The sequence below is a fragment of the Xenopus tropicalis genome, chromosome 5, assembly GCF_000004195.4.
Source record: "Xenopus tropicalis strain Nigerian chromosome 5, UCB_Xtro_10.0, whole genome shotgun sequence".
NCBI classification, from domain to species: domain Eukaryota; kingdom Metazoa; phylum Chordata; class Amphibia; order Anura; family Pipidae; genus Xenopus; species Xenopus tropicalis.
The window spans coordinates 93,036,809-93,050,598 of record NC_030681.2 but is presented as its reverse complement, the minus strand read 5'-3'; the positions used below and the strand labels follow the sequence as shown (position 1 = coordinate 93,050,598).

The 13,790-nt window shown below is 37.8% G+C and overlaps 1 protein-coding gene across 2 annotated transcripts in view; it reads left to right on the top strand.

Annotated features, from left to right (window-relative positions):
* smap1 (small ArfGAP 1) overlaps positions 1–13,790 on the top strand; it is a 101,835-nt gene that overhangs the window by 45,452 nt on the left and 42,593 nt on the right. The window contains 2 exon segments of one of the 2 annotated variants that reach the window (NM_001126910.1): positions 165–242; positions 3,610–3,690. In NM_001126910.1, coding sequence (NP_001120382.1) covers positions 165–242; positions 3,610–3,690 — 159 coding nt within the window. 2 annotated transcript variants of the gene reach the window in all.

The following is a 13,790-nucleotide window of genomic DNA, read 5'->3' as shown; positions in this document are numbered from 1 at the left end:
GCAGAGATGTAATACTCTTTAGTGCTCTATGACTTAGTATAATTATTGCCAGGCACACAGCACTAGTGTGAGGGAAATTAATCTTATTTGCTTTTCTTGCTTTGCCATTTACTAACTCTGATCTTCTTGCTACTTTTCTCTTCTCTTCCATCTGCTTTGTACAGACGTCGTCCTCTGATGCTGTGCAGCCCTCGGCATCCTCTCCTTCTCTGCAATCTGCTGCTGAGAAAAGCAAATTGGAGGTATCCTCTTATTTTCTAGTGTGAAATTTGGTAGAAAACAGCATGTTGTAATACTTTGCATATATGAATTATAAATTAAGTGCATTGCATAATTCATACTTCAGGCAGTTATTGGTTTTCATTTATTTAAAATTTACACCTAATGGTTGTACATTTCCTCACAACAATCCATTAAAGAAATATTTACCCCAAATTGTCATTCGCTCAAAGTTGGCTAAATTGTAGTGCATGCTTAAAAACCTTCAGTACTTATTACACAATTCTTTATTTCTTACACAATTTCTTAACGACTATTAAGCACCACATTTTATTTGCACTCCTATATCCAGAACAGCTCCCCTTTAAGTTTTATGAACTTCTAATCAGTGCTGATTGTCTTCTGTTACTAACTAGACACAGCTTTCATAAAATTACACTTTTCACTTGACCATACACCCTGTGTTAAAACAACCAAATTCAGCCTCCTCTGTTGAATTGCTCACTGTAAACTAGCGACAAACGTCCTCACCGCAGCCTCTTGGCAGCTGAATTGACCATGGAACATATTAGGATTTACTTGAATAACTGAATTTAGGAAGAGAAATTGGAATGGTACCCCTCATTTCATGACAACTACACAACCTCCAGTCACAATGTAAACACGAACCCAACCCGACCCACCCTCTTCCTGTCCTCTTTACTACACTAAGGGGCTGTGAAATTAGGGGTCACCACAGTAAAATTCCCCCACTCTCTCTATTCATTCCTATTGGGATTTTAGAGGTGTATTTATCAAATAGTTTATTCATTGATAAATACACCTCTAAATTCCCAATAGGAATGAATAGAGAGAGTGGGGGAATTTTACTGTGGTGACCTCTAATTTTACACGTTGATAAATCTGCCCCTCAGTCAGGTTAAGTTGCAGAATCTATATAAAGTACTATAATTATGTCAAGGTAACAGGCCAACATAAGTACAGTATGTATACAATGTTTCTGCTTATTATTGCTTCTCTTGTATTTGTAAAAAGAAGAAAAAAATTAAAAAAAAACTTTTAAATCACAAAAAAGTGGTGGGAAAAATGCCCCAAATCTCTAAAACTGTTAATAATTTTACACTCTCCTGATCAGTGCAACAGTACAGTTCTGATGGAACTGTGTGAAACTGAATGATCTGTTTTAAATTATATCTGCATATGGGGTGTTGTGTTATAGACATTATGTGCTGCATTGTAACATATTAATAGGCTAATGGATTATAAGCATAACAATAAACAGGGCAGAACCCTGTATTATGTGTTAAATAACTTGCTGGGATTTTTTTTATGTGAAAATAAAGGATTTAACTTAATGGCTAAAGTCTATGCCATGTAATGACAAGCACAATGCACAGCTTGCATAACTTTCCATCTGGTACACATTGTCTGATAATACTCTATCTGCACAAGGGTCAAGGTTTAATTTTTAAGTTACTTTACAAAATATACATTAAAATAAATATATATTATATTATGTAAAATGAAGCTTCAACACATTTCTCTCGTAAAGCTGCTGTTTAGAAGAAGCATTTTATTTTTGTGCAATGTAATAAAATCAGTGATTAAGGAACTGCACACAAGTTTATTTTTATTGCACTACCACAGGTTACCATGTCTTAGGGACCGCTCTGTAAAGCCATGTAAAAATAGCACATAATTGCAGTGTGCAATGTTACAATTTCCTACCCAGTTTGCCATATAAGATGTACACATCTTTAAAGCTGTGTAACTGTGTTTTTGAAATTGCGTGCCAGGGAGTAAAAGCATGCACAGTTCAAAAAAGGTCATAAAACTTAAAGAAAACATTTTTGAAAAAATGTATATTTCTCACTGGTTATGCTCTTGTTTTCTGTTAATGATAAAATAGCGCAAACATTTTGTGAAACTTTGCATGTAGAAATACACGAAGTAGGGGTTGTGGGAACGCTTCAAGGCTAAGTAAAATTTATGAGTACAATGGAAGAGTGACTGAGTGGGCAAAATTAGCTAAAAGCATACAAAAGAGAAGGGGATTGGTCAATGCGCATTCCCTCTATCTGTGTATTTACAAAAACTGGGGTTTTTAATTAAGATCATGAAATTGGAAAGGCACTGATCTTGTAGGACTTGATCCTTCCCAATGCCATTAGCCTTTATAGGGGAGGGGTTGCCAAGGCCAAAACATTGGTTTCACCGGCTTAGTTCTTCCTCCCCTGCTTACGCTTTTAAAGGAGAGAGATTGCCAAGACCACCATCAATTTTGAAACACATAAGACCATCATTCAAGGGATTGGTGTGGGGATGATGTAATCTTTATTAGTGATACTGTGTTAGTGATACTAACATATACTGGAGCTGATATATCATAGATGGAGTATACCAGCCTGGCTTACATTCAGGTCAAAACAAACAAGAAAAACTTCAGCGCCGTTGGCTATGGGATAGAAACAGCTAAAAATTCAGGTGTGTCATGCAGGCTTGATTTGTGATAACCAAAACCTAACTTTACTACAGTTATTAGTCTTATATAAACTACATTGATAAAGCATGTGAACCACCTACACAGGTATCAAGTCAGCATCTTTAGGGAAAAATTTATAATTCCATTTGTTATTGCTGAAGAAGGTTTCCTTTAAGCTGTTTTTTGTGGTCCAGGATGTGGACCACATGTTTAATAATATGTTTGTGTAGGTATACACAAAGAACCCAAAGGGGCTGATTTACTAAGACACGATTTAGAATCCGAATTGGAAAAATTCCGATTGGAAACTAACATTTTGCGACTTTTTCGTATTTTTTGTGATTTTTTCGGCGTCTTTACGATTTTTGCGTAAAAACGCGAGTTTTTGGCGTCTTTACGATTTTTGCGTAAAAACGCAAAGTCGCGCCTTTTTCGTAGTGTTAAAACTTAAAAGGCGCGACGTTTTGCGCAAGTTTTAACGCTACGAAAAAATCACGACTTTGCGCAACTTTCGTAAAGACGCCGGAAAACTCGCGTTTTTACGCAAAAATCGTAAAGACGCCGAAAAACTCGCGTTTTTACGCAAAACTCGTAAAGACGCCGAAAAAATCGCAAAAAATACGAAAAAGTCGCAAAATTACCGATCATTACGAAAAAAACGCAATCGGACACATTCGGCCCGTTCGTGGGTTAGTAAATGTGCCCCAAAGGAAATGCCTGAATGCCATAGCACTCTATACATTGGTGCAAAAATGGTTTAGTCTTCCCTGAGACAAATATATGTATGCGTGTAAATTATACAGTATGTAGTATTTGTTTAATATATCAGTTATTATAAAAGAAAGAAGTGGATGCAAATATAAAGGATTTTTCTTTTGAACTTTCTTTTATGCTTCTTTGTATACTAGAAAGAAAAGGACAGGAAAAAGGAGGAAAGGAAAAAGGAGAGAGAACCCGAAAAGTCTCTTAAACCTGTAGGAGCTGATAAGGTAGGTACTGAATACATACAGTACTTGTTCAGGCAAGGGGGTAATGAATGATAGTGATCTCTTATCTGGAAACCCATTTTAATCAAGTAATTTACTTTTTTAAAATTATTTACTCTTCCTGGTAGTAGTGAAACAGTACCTTGTACTTTATGGTAACTGAGTTACATGATTCCCCAGTAGCTAAAATAAATCCTGTTATTGGGGTTATTCTGTAAATTTTTAAGTAGACTTAAAGAGATACTGTATAACCTTAATAATTTTGCCATAACGAATTTTGCCTGATGCTTTTCATGTTTGTTTATGAGAGAACTGCCATATTTATGCAGCAGTAAGCCATTAGCATTAGACACTGTAACTGACATGTTTAGAAGGGACAGTAAGTTTGGCAATTAGGTTTAGGATCTTAAAGTAACAATTACATACAAAAGCATCCCTATCAGTGAAACACAATCAGTATGACCTACGTTTTATGTAAATTCATATTTTGAAGTGTTTTTTAAGTGTCAGTTATGGTGATACAGATTACAGATAAAAAAAACCCTTATGCATAAAACCCTGTCCCAAGCATTCTGGATAATGGATCCAATACCTGTACAATGTTTGTTATAGTTGTAGTATCCCTTAGAAACCAATAGCAATTGCTTATTTATCCACTGTTTAAAAGAAAAATCTGGTGAGTTACTTTGGGTTTATAGGCCTGGTATTACCAGTTACTAAAATACCCTGAATTGGATGGATTCCATTAATTAATATTACTTCAAAATGCTCATAATCAATACTGCTTCCACTTATGAAATAACTAAAGAATTAAATTGCTTTGAATTGAATTTACAGCCATATGTGTCTGTAAAATATTTTAAAGGCATCTTTCAAACATTATGGGGCACATTTACTAAGACACGAATTCGAATCCGAATTGGGAAAATTCCGATTGGAAAACTAACATTTTGCGACTTTTTCGTATTTTTTGTGAATTTTCGGCGCCTTTACGACTTTGCGGAAATTGTCGCGACTTTTTCGTTACCAATACGATTTGCGCGAAAAAACGCGAGTTTTTCGTAGCCATTACGATGCGCTCGTATCTTGTCGCGACTTTTTTGTATTGAGCGCTCGTAAGCGGCGGGCGAAACTTTCAGACTTAGCATGATTTTGGAAGCCTCCCATAGGACTCAATGGCACCCTGCAGCTCCAACCTGGCCCAAGAAAAGTCACCATACTGAAGCTTGAATGAATCCGAATGTTTCATACTCGGCGCGAAAGCTGCGAAAAAGTCGCAACTTTTCGCGCAAGTATTAACGCTACGAAAAAATCGCCAGATTTTGCGCAACATTCGGAATGGCAACGAAAAATCGCAAAATACCGATCATTGCGAAAAAAACGCAATCGGACGCATTCGGCCCGTTCGTGAGTAAGTAAATGGGTCCCTATGTATTGTCTTTGAATATCTGGTCTAACTTTGAACTTTTGAGCTTTTAAAGGAGACATTTTATGTAAAGTTCATATTAAGTCATAATATTCATCCACCCTCAAAATGTGCAATGATGCAGAAAAAAATATGTTTTGAAAGCATTTTACCTCCTAAAACTATCTTATGAGAGCTGCATAGACAACCTCTCAAGTCAGAAGCCAGAGCGAAAAGAAAGATGGGAGTGTTGCTTCATTCTCCCACAGGAAGTGGTCACAGCACTGACTGACAGGCTTTACTCAACAGTAGCAGGGAAAACCCCTCCCATTTTCCTCCTTCTGTGTCTCTCTGTTTGTGCTGCTTGCCGGGGGTGGGGGCGTTATGGATTAGTTGGGCCACACGTGATGTAATTTCATATTATATTTTATCTAGTGCACCACCAGCAAAAAATTACTTTTTTTTTTAATTGCATTTTTTAAAATTTTTCTTTAGCAGCACATTGGGAGCAGTGTTTTGTTTGGAGGTACTCCATCATGCATTTCTTTGATAGTTATCTCTGCTGTTGTAGCTGCAAGTCAAGGTGAAAAATACATTAAAGGGGACCTGTCACCCCAGGACACAACTCCAAATTATGTTCTATATTGTTAGTTAAGCAAAATAAACGTTATTTACGCTATATAAATAATATAAATCTTGTTTCCATCTTGGAATTACTCAATCAAAGCAAGCAGGCAGGCACCATTTTGTGGACACTGTTATGAAGGCAAACTTTGTATCATGCCAAAATCTTGTTTATGTGCCCGAATGGGGGACCAGATGCCCAGGCCCATGCACTGGCTACACAATTAGATGGTTAGGAGGGAGGGGGAAAGTGAGATGTGCAGTGACATCTAGGTAGTGCTGAATGGAAAGCTAAAGTTACTGTCTGCCCCGCCTCTATGCCTAAGGCATAGAGGCGGGGCAAGCAATATATGATTGACAGCTGGGATTTTTAAATGCCTTTATAATGGGTTTTGATGTGTTAATATAAAAATGAATTTGGGGTTAGTTATCTAAACTAAGGAGGAGGACAAATGTTTGCTAAAGGTACAAAAGTAGATTGATTAAACAGTAAGCAAAATGTAATCTTTTTCTATAAATATAACACAAGACAGATCAAACCCACCCCCCCCCCCCAAAAAAAGTTTTGCCTAATTCTAAGCAACTTTCCAATATGAATTTATTAAAAATGTTAAGTGCTTTAAAAGTTATTTCTAAATGTATTTTCTATGGAAAGTTGAATTTTTTAAACAATGTTACATTGTTTCATAAGTCAGGGCCACCAGGACAGAGAATATAAAAGGACAAACAAACACTGTTTTTAATAGCAATTATATATACAAATAACTTAATTGTAAATAATGTTTATTGCAAAGTTACTTAGCATTCTGTTTTCTTTTTTTAAGCAAAACATTATTTTTTGGGTTGAGCCAGTCGTGCTCTTCCCATAGTCAGTATATTTTAGGTACCTTTTTCATTCTTAAAGAGCAATAACAATGTGAGAAAATACACTGTAGCAGCACTCTGAAAAAATTCTATGCAATCATACTTTGTTGTCTTGGTAAGTATATAAATGGCAATATGGAGAATACTGTATTGTAAAGTTTGGGAATTCCAATGTGATAGAGTTTCTTAAAATCCAATGTGGTAATCAGATGATCCAGAGTAATATAGTTACTAACTGCACTATTAAACCCAACAACTATAGTATAATAAGTTAATGTGCATTGCATGACCATACCAGTAAGAAAATGTGGGCAGAAAAGCACATGTTCTTGTTGTTGGTTTGCAGTAAATGTATGAATGCGTGTATTGATAAACAGATTGAGTTACATTGACCTTGATTATAGTAAAATGAGAGCCCTGTCTGCTTCACATTAGAGAAATTGATTTCAAGGCCAGGAGGCAGTTTGCTAGAAACCATATCTTTAAATTAGCTTTCAAAACATGATTAGGTTTAGAAGCAAAAACTGAAGTGGAAAATGTAATACTATCCATATACCATCTAAGCTAATCTGAACATGATTCTTCCATTTTCTAGCTGTATATATTCACATAGCTGCTATTTTAGTAAATTCTTATTTAATCCTTATCCTATTTCAGAATTTTTAAATCAACTGGTAAATATTTGCGTACAGCAATAAAGTTGTTCAGTTCCTTCATTCTTCTGCATGATTTCTATTTAAAGGGACAATATACAAACAACTTTATTTAAATAAACCAAATAAATAGTCTCTTGTCTATTTGGTCACTTTTTATAGGGAAGATGTATAGTTTGTTTTCAGTAATTGTAGCTATAATAGCACTTGTGGTAGTTTTCCACCAAAGGAGAAAATGGCGTGAGCCAAATAGCCCAGTATTCATAATCTCTGACAGGAAATGCAACCGTCTGGCAAAGTGCCAGTGTGGTGGATTTTGCCCAGAAATGCACATGTGCATTTTCAGAACAAAATCTGTTTATGACCATACTGACAAGAGGATACGACAGTGCCCATGGGCATTTCCTCCACTGGTGTAAAAACTCCACATGTTCTATTAATCTATTGTGTTCCTCTTGTGGTTTACTTTTAGAGGTCCTGTCTGCAGAAATTTATGAATAACCTAGAAACTTTGAAAAGATGGCGGCTAAGATAACACTTGTTCTAAATAACTAAATTAACTAAATAGAAGGATACTTTGTGCCCATGTTTTGGTGGTTAAGGGGCAGATTTATTATGCTGTGTAAAAAATTTGCGACAAAATTCACCACACACTGCCAAGCTTCACCATGTGAAAAGAAACAGCGTAAAATCTGCGTAATTTTTTTAATGCTTTTTTTTTTTCAGCTGGAACTTAAGTTAATTAACAGTGTAAAATCTGGTGTTCAGACTGTGAATTTCACCATTTATTAACATAGCTTTTTACACTGTTTTTTTTGGCGAATTTCATTTTACACAGCCTTAATACAGTGGATATAAAAAGTCTATACACCCCTGATAAAATGTCAGGTTCCTGTGCTGTACAAAAATGAGACACATAAATCATTTCAGAACTTTTTCCACCTTTAATGTGACCTATAAACTGTACCACTCAATTGAAAAACAAACTGAAATCTTTTAGGTGGAGGGAAGAAAACCAAAAAAAATAAAATAATGTGGTTGCATAAGTGTGCACACCATTAAACTAATACTTTGTTGAAGCACCTTTTGATTTTATTACAGCACTCAGTCTTTTTGGGTATGAGTCAGCATGGCACATTTTGACTTTGCAAGATTTGCCCATTCTTCTTTGCAGAAACGCTCCAAATCTGTCAGATTGTGAGGGCATCTCCTGTGCACAGCCCTCTTCAGATCACCCCACAGATTTTTAATCGGATTCAGGTCTGGGCTCTGGCTGGGCCATTCCAAACTTTAATCTTCTTCCGGTGAAGCCATTCCTTTGTTGATTTGGATGTATGCTTTGGGTCGTTGTCATGCTGAAAGATGAAGTTCCTCCTCATGTTCAACTTTCTAGCAGAAGCCTGAAGGTTTTGTGCCAATATTGACTGGTATTTGGAACTGTTCATAATTCCCTCTTTCTTAACTAAGGCCCCAGTTCCAGCTGAAGAAAAATTGCCCCAAAGCATGATGCTGCCACCACCATGCTTCACTGTGGGTATGGTGTTCTTTTGGTGATGTGCAGTATTGTTTTTGCGCCAAACATATTTTTTGGAATTTCGGCCAAAAAGTTCAACCTTGGTTTCATCAGACCATAACACCTTCTCCCACATGCTTTTGGGAGACTTCGAATGTGTTTTTTCAAAATGTAGCCTGGCTTGGATGTTTTTCTTCGTAAGAAAAGGCGTTCGTCTTGCCGCTCTACCCCATAGCCCAGACATGAAGAATACGAGAAATTGTTGTCACATGTACATGTACATGTACAGCCAGTACTTGCCAGATATTCCTGCAGCTCCCAAAGTGTATGGGAACTGGCCTTGGCAATTTCTGGACCATCCCTGGGCTCCCCCCTCTCTCTTCCCATTCTTGTTTCCTGCTTACCTTCACTCCCCTGGTATCAGTAGGCTAGCTGCACAGCTTTAAAGTTGGTGACATTTATTGATGTGTGTATGTAGGCACCACATAATCCATAAATTAAGGATATCTGCCTCATGGACTGATTTTACCAAATCACATTTTAATAATTTGGGTGCCCATCAATGTGCAAGCAATACAGCAGAAGTAAAATCTAAAGAATCTTTCTGCCAACTCACTGGAGCTCAAGGTTTGGTAGGCTCTCTTACCCTTCAGAGCTCACCTTAAATAAATGCAAAATAAATAAATTCTATAGCCTTCTATAAAATCAGCTGAGAGACAGAAGTAAAGACCATATAGAAAGATTATTTTTAAATATTTTTCTTGACCGGCAGTAAATCGCTTCCTCTGGTTGAGCTGGAACTTACGTTAACTAACAGTGTAAAATCTGGTGTTCAGTAGGGATGTAGCGAACCTCAAAAAAACGCCAAAAAGTGCGAATTTTCGCAAACTTTGCGAACCCCATAGACTTCAATGGGAAGGCGAACTTTAAAACCTAGAAAAGCCATTTCTGGCCAGAAAACTGATTTTAAAGTTGTTTAAAGGGTGCCACGACCTGGACAGTGGCATGCAGGAGGGGGATCAAGGGCAAAAATTTCTCTGAAAAATACTTTGTTGACACAGCGTTGCGTAAAACCGCAAAGGCAGCTGGCAGACCTAGCGGAAATACGCAGTGTTTTTTGCTATTTCGCGCTATTAGCACCATGGAAACGGGATTTGCTGAGAAACGCCATGTGTGACTTGTGCGGCGTTTTTAGGCCGAGAAAAAATGCAGCGGAAAAACGCCACGCGAACCCAAATTGCGAACATAAGCGAAAAGTTTGCGAACTCGTGAACACCCGATGTTCGCGCGAATTAGTTCGCCGGCGAACAGTTCGCTACATCTCTAGTGTTCAGACGGTGAATTTCTCCATTTATTAACATAGTTTTTTACACTGTTTTTTTTTCGGCGAATTTCATTTTACACAGCCTAATACAGTGGATATAAAAAGTCTATACACCCCTGATAAAATGTCAGGTTCCTGTGCTGTACAAAAATGAGCCCATTTTTGGAGTTTTGTGTGACGTTAAGTGAAAAAGCACATGCGGGCAGGGCCACCATCAGAAATCACGGGGCCCCTTACAAACAAAATTTTCTGGGCCCCCCTCCCACATGGCACCTCCCCCAATGGCCCCTCCCTTCAGTACAAAGGACACACAGACAAGAAAAGTAACGCTATGCTGGCCAGGGCTCCTCGTACACAGTGCCCCAATTTCTCCCGAAGACAGGGCCCCCCTAACGCTATGCTGACCCGGGCCCCCTATACACAGTGCCCCCAATTTCTCCCATACACAGTACTCTCCGAAGACGGTCTTCGGCGGCAGCTCCGGCAACTTCGGACTCCTTCGAGAGAGACCGGCCCTTTTAAAAGGTTGCGCCCTGTGTGTACTGACGTCATGCATACACATGGGGCGCAACCAATTGGATTAGCTGCTGACCACCAACAAAATTTAAGATGCCCAATGTTAAGGTGGACTGGGCCTGTATTTTATTAAAGGGGGCCCCAGCTAACCAGAAAAGTTTAGCATGACCAGGCCCCCCCTTAAGTAGAAATTCTCCATGCCTGGTATGATTGGTCCCCCCATGCCCCCCTAATGGCGGCCCTGCATGTGGGAAAAAGTTGCAGAAAAGATTTTTTCAAATTGTCACACACAAACCAGTGTCAAAAATCCGAAAAGTTTGAAGCAAAGAAAAATTTTCCAGGGAAGGGATATCTGCCATTGACTTCTACATGTCTTCAACAGGTTTTAGGTGGAGAGTTTTCGGATTCCGAATTGCCACTGAAAAAACACATCATAAATCCCAAAAAAGATGCGGGTTAGTAAATGCCCCCCTAGGCATCTCAGCTAATTCACTAAAACCCAAGCTCCACATACCTTAAAAGTAAAGATGCTTTGGCCTTTGGCTTCAGTTAGTCCAAAGATAATTTGTACAATCAATTCTTTTAGGTGGATTGTTAAATATTTATGATTTTTATCATTACCTTAAATATGATTCAGTACAAATACAATTTTTCTAATTAGAATTATATTCTTGATGTGCTGTCTTAGTTGCTTCCAAGAACATGTCATTCCAAAATTTCCATGATTAACAAGAAGATAACAGATTCCTGACTGATTTTCATATGGGAGAACAGTTTGTGGTTGCTCTACGCCATTTAAGCAAAGTTCATGGTATGTGACAGTGGTTAGTACTTCTGCCTTGCAGCACTGGGATCCTAAATTTGATTTCAGCTAGGGCACTATCAGCAAAAAGTTTGTGTGTTCTCCCCATTTCCTCGCAAACTCCTAAAAAAAAAAAACTACAGGCAGGTTACTTGACTTCTGATAAAAATTGATCCTTTAATATTTGTATGGAACTTAGATTACAAGATCTAGGGGCACATTCATCAAAGAACAAGTTTAAATCCCAAAATGGGTAAAATTCGGATTTGATTAGAGATGTAGCGAGCATCGCCGAAAATGTTTGCAAACCCGTTCGCGGACTTTCGCCAAAACTCGCGAATATTCGCGAACTTTGCGAACCCCATAGACTTCAATGGGAAGGCGAACTTTAAAACCTAGAAAAGCCATTTCTGGCCAGAAAACTGATTAAAGTTGTTTAAAGGGTGCCACGACCTGGACAGTGGCATGCAGGAGGGGGATCAAGCAAAAATTTCTCTGAAAAATACTTTGTAAAAAAAACGCAAAAAAATAACGCCAAAAAAAAAACGCAAGCTATTCCTATGTATATGCATAGGCGATAAAACGCGGCGGAAAAACCAAGGCAAAAAAACGCGGCGAACCCAAAGTGGCGAACATCGGCAAAAGTCCGCGAATTTTCGCGAACACCCGATGTTCGCGCGAATTAGTTCGCCGGCGAACAGTTCGCTACATCTCTAGATTTGATACAATAATTACGATAATTTTTTTCAGGAATGTCACGAAAATGCTCACGAAAAATCGCAATAGTCACGATAATATTGTATTGGCGATCCGAAAGTCGCAAAATTTTTGTATCCGAACGTTCGTAAACGGCGGGAAAACCTTTCTGACTTTGATCAGAAGCAATCATACTGTGATAAATTTGCCCCCTACTGTGACAGGAACCAATGTGAATGCATAAATATGTTGCCACTATATAAGTAACCAGAAATAAATATTATTTTTCCAGTTCTATGAAAATAGAAATCTTGTTTGTACTTTTTGGTTTAAAGCAACTCTACATTATGGGGGGGATTTATCAACATTTGAGGTTTTTTTGTTTTTTTTCGGTGGGGGGGTTAGTGCTACAACTGGCACAATTCAAATTGTGTTTCAAAAACTTGAATGTCTGATATTTATTAAGGAAAAAATATCCAAAAACTAGAATGCAAAACTAAAAGCTTCTAAAAGCTTGCGTGTTTATGTAGTCAATAGGAGTTGTTCCAGGTCAAACCATATTTTCAATTGGAGGTTTTTGAGTTTTTCAAGCTTTTTTTCGAGTTTGTAACCTCACAAATTTGAGTTATGCAAGTTTTTTTTACCTTATTAATTAATACATAAGCAAGCATTTGAAATGCAAGTTTATTCAAATTATTTGAAAATTGGTAAATAAGAGACTAAAAAACTCCACTGGACTAAAAAAAAAAAAAAGTTGAAGTATGTTGGCTTTTCAGCAGCCAGAGTATAATCCATAAAAAATTTCTGTTCACTATTTTAATTTGGAGTATATATAATTGGAGTGTATATGCCACATAATTTGTAATCCTATGTACATTGGCCAGCTAAACGTTTCAGTGGAGCCTTGGAATTTAATGATTTATTTTTGTACCTAAGGACATGGTATATGATACCATAAAATGGAAGTCTTAAAGGAGAGGGAAAGGCTATAATTGAAGGGGATGCCAAATGTTGGGCATCCCCCAGTGATTATAATTACTTTCCTGATACTCTGGGCTGATTTTAACAGAAAGCTGTACCACGGAGCACCTTCTTCCATTTCTACATTCTTCAGTCACATGCGCGATAGAGTGAAAAAGCTGGCTTTTTTCATAAAGTTTGGATTTTCACTCTACTGTGTATGCGAACCTAGAGCGGAGAAGGAAGAACCAGGAAAATCGCTCTGTGGCGCTACTCAGAAGTACCTCAGTCCAGTACAGGTTTCTGCTAACACAAGCACTGGCCCAGTGTATCGGGTAAGCCATTATAATCATTGGGGGTGTCTAAAATTTGGTTTCCCCAGTGATTTAACCTTTTCTCCTTTGAGTAAATATTCAGAAAGTTTCTAAAAGCTCTAATATTAGCAACGTTATTCAGTTTGGAGTAGAAAGATAGTGTATTTACACTCATTTTAAACTTTTCAGAATGTTTGGTTTCTTGGGTTAAGCTTACTTTTTAGGCCAACAGCATGCACACAGGCGATTTTGGTGCAAAAATGAATACTTTTATAGTTGCAGCAAAATCTGCTCTGTATGAGCATTTACAGACTGATGCCTTGCCTGTGGGAGCACTTGTATGAAGGAGCTGGTGGGAACAACCCTGATTACTACTCGGCTTAGGAGCAGTTTGCATAGCTCCCAACTGTCCCGATTTTCGTGGGACAGTCC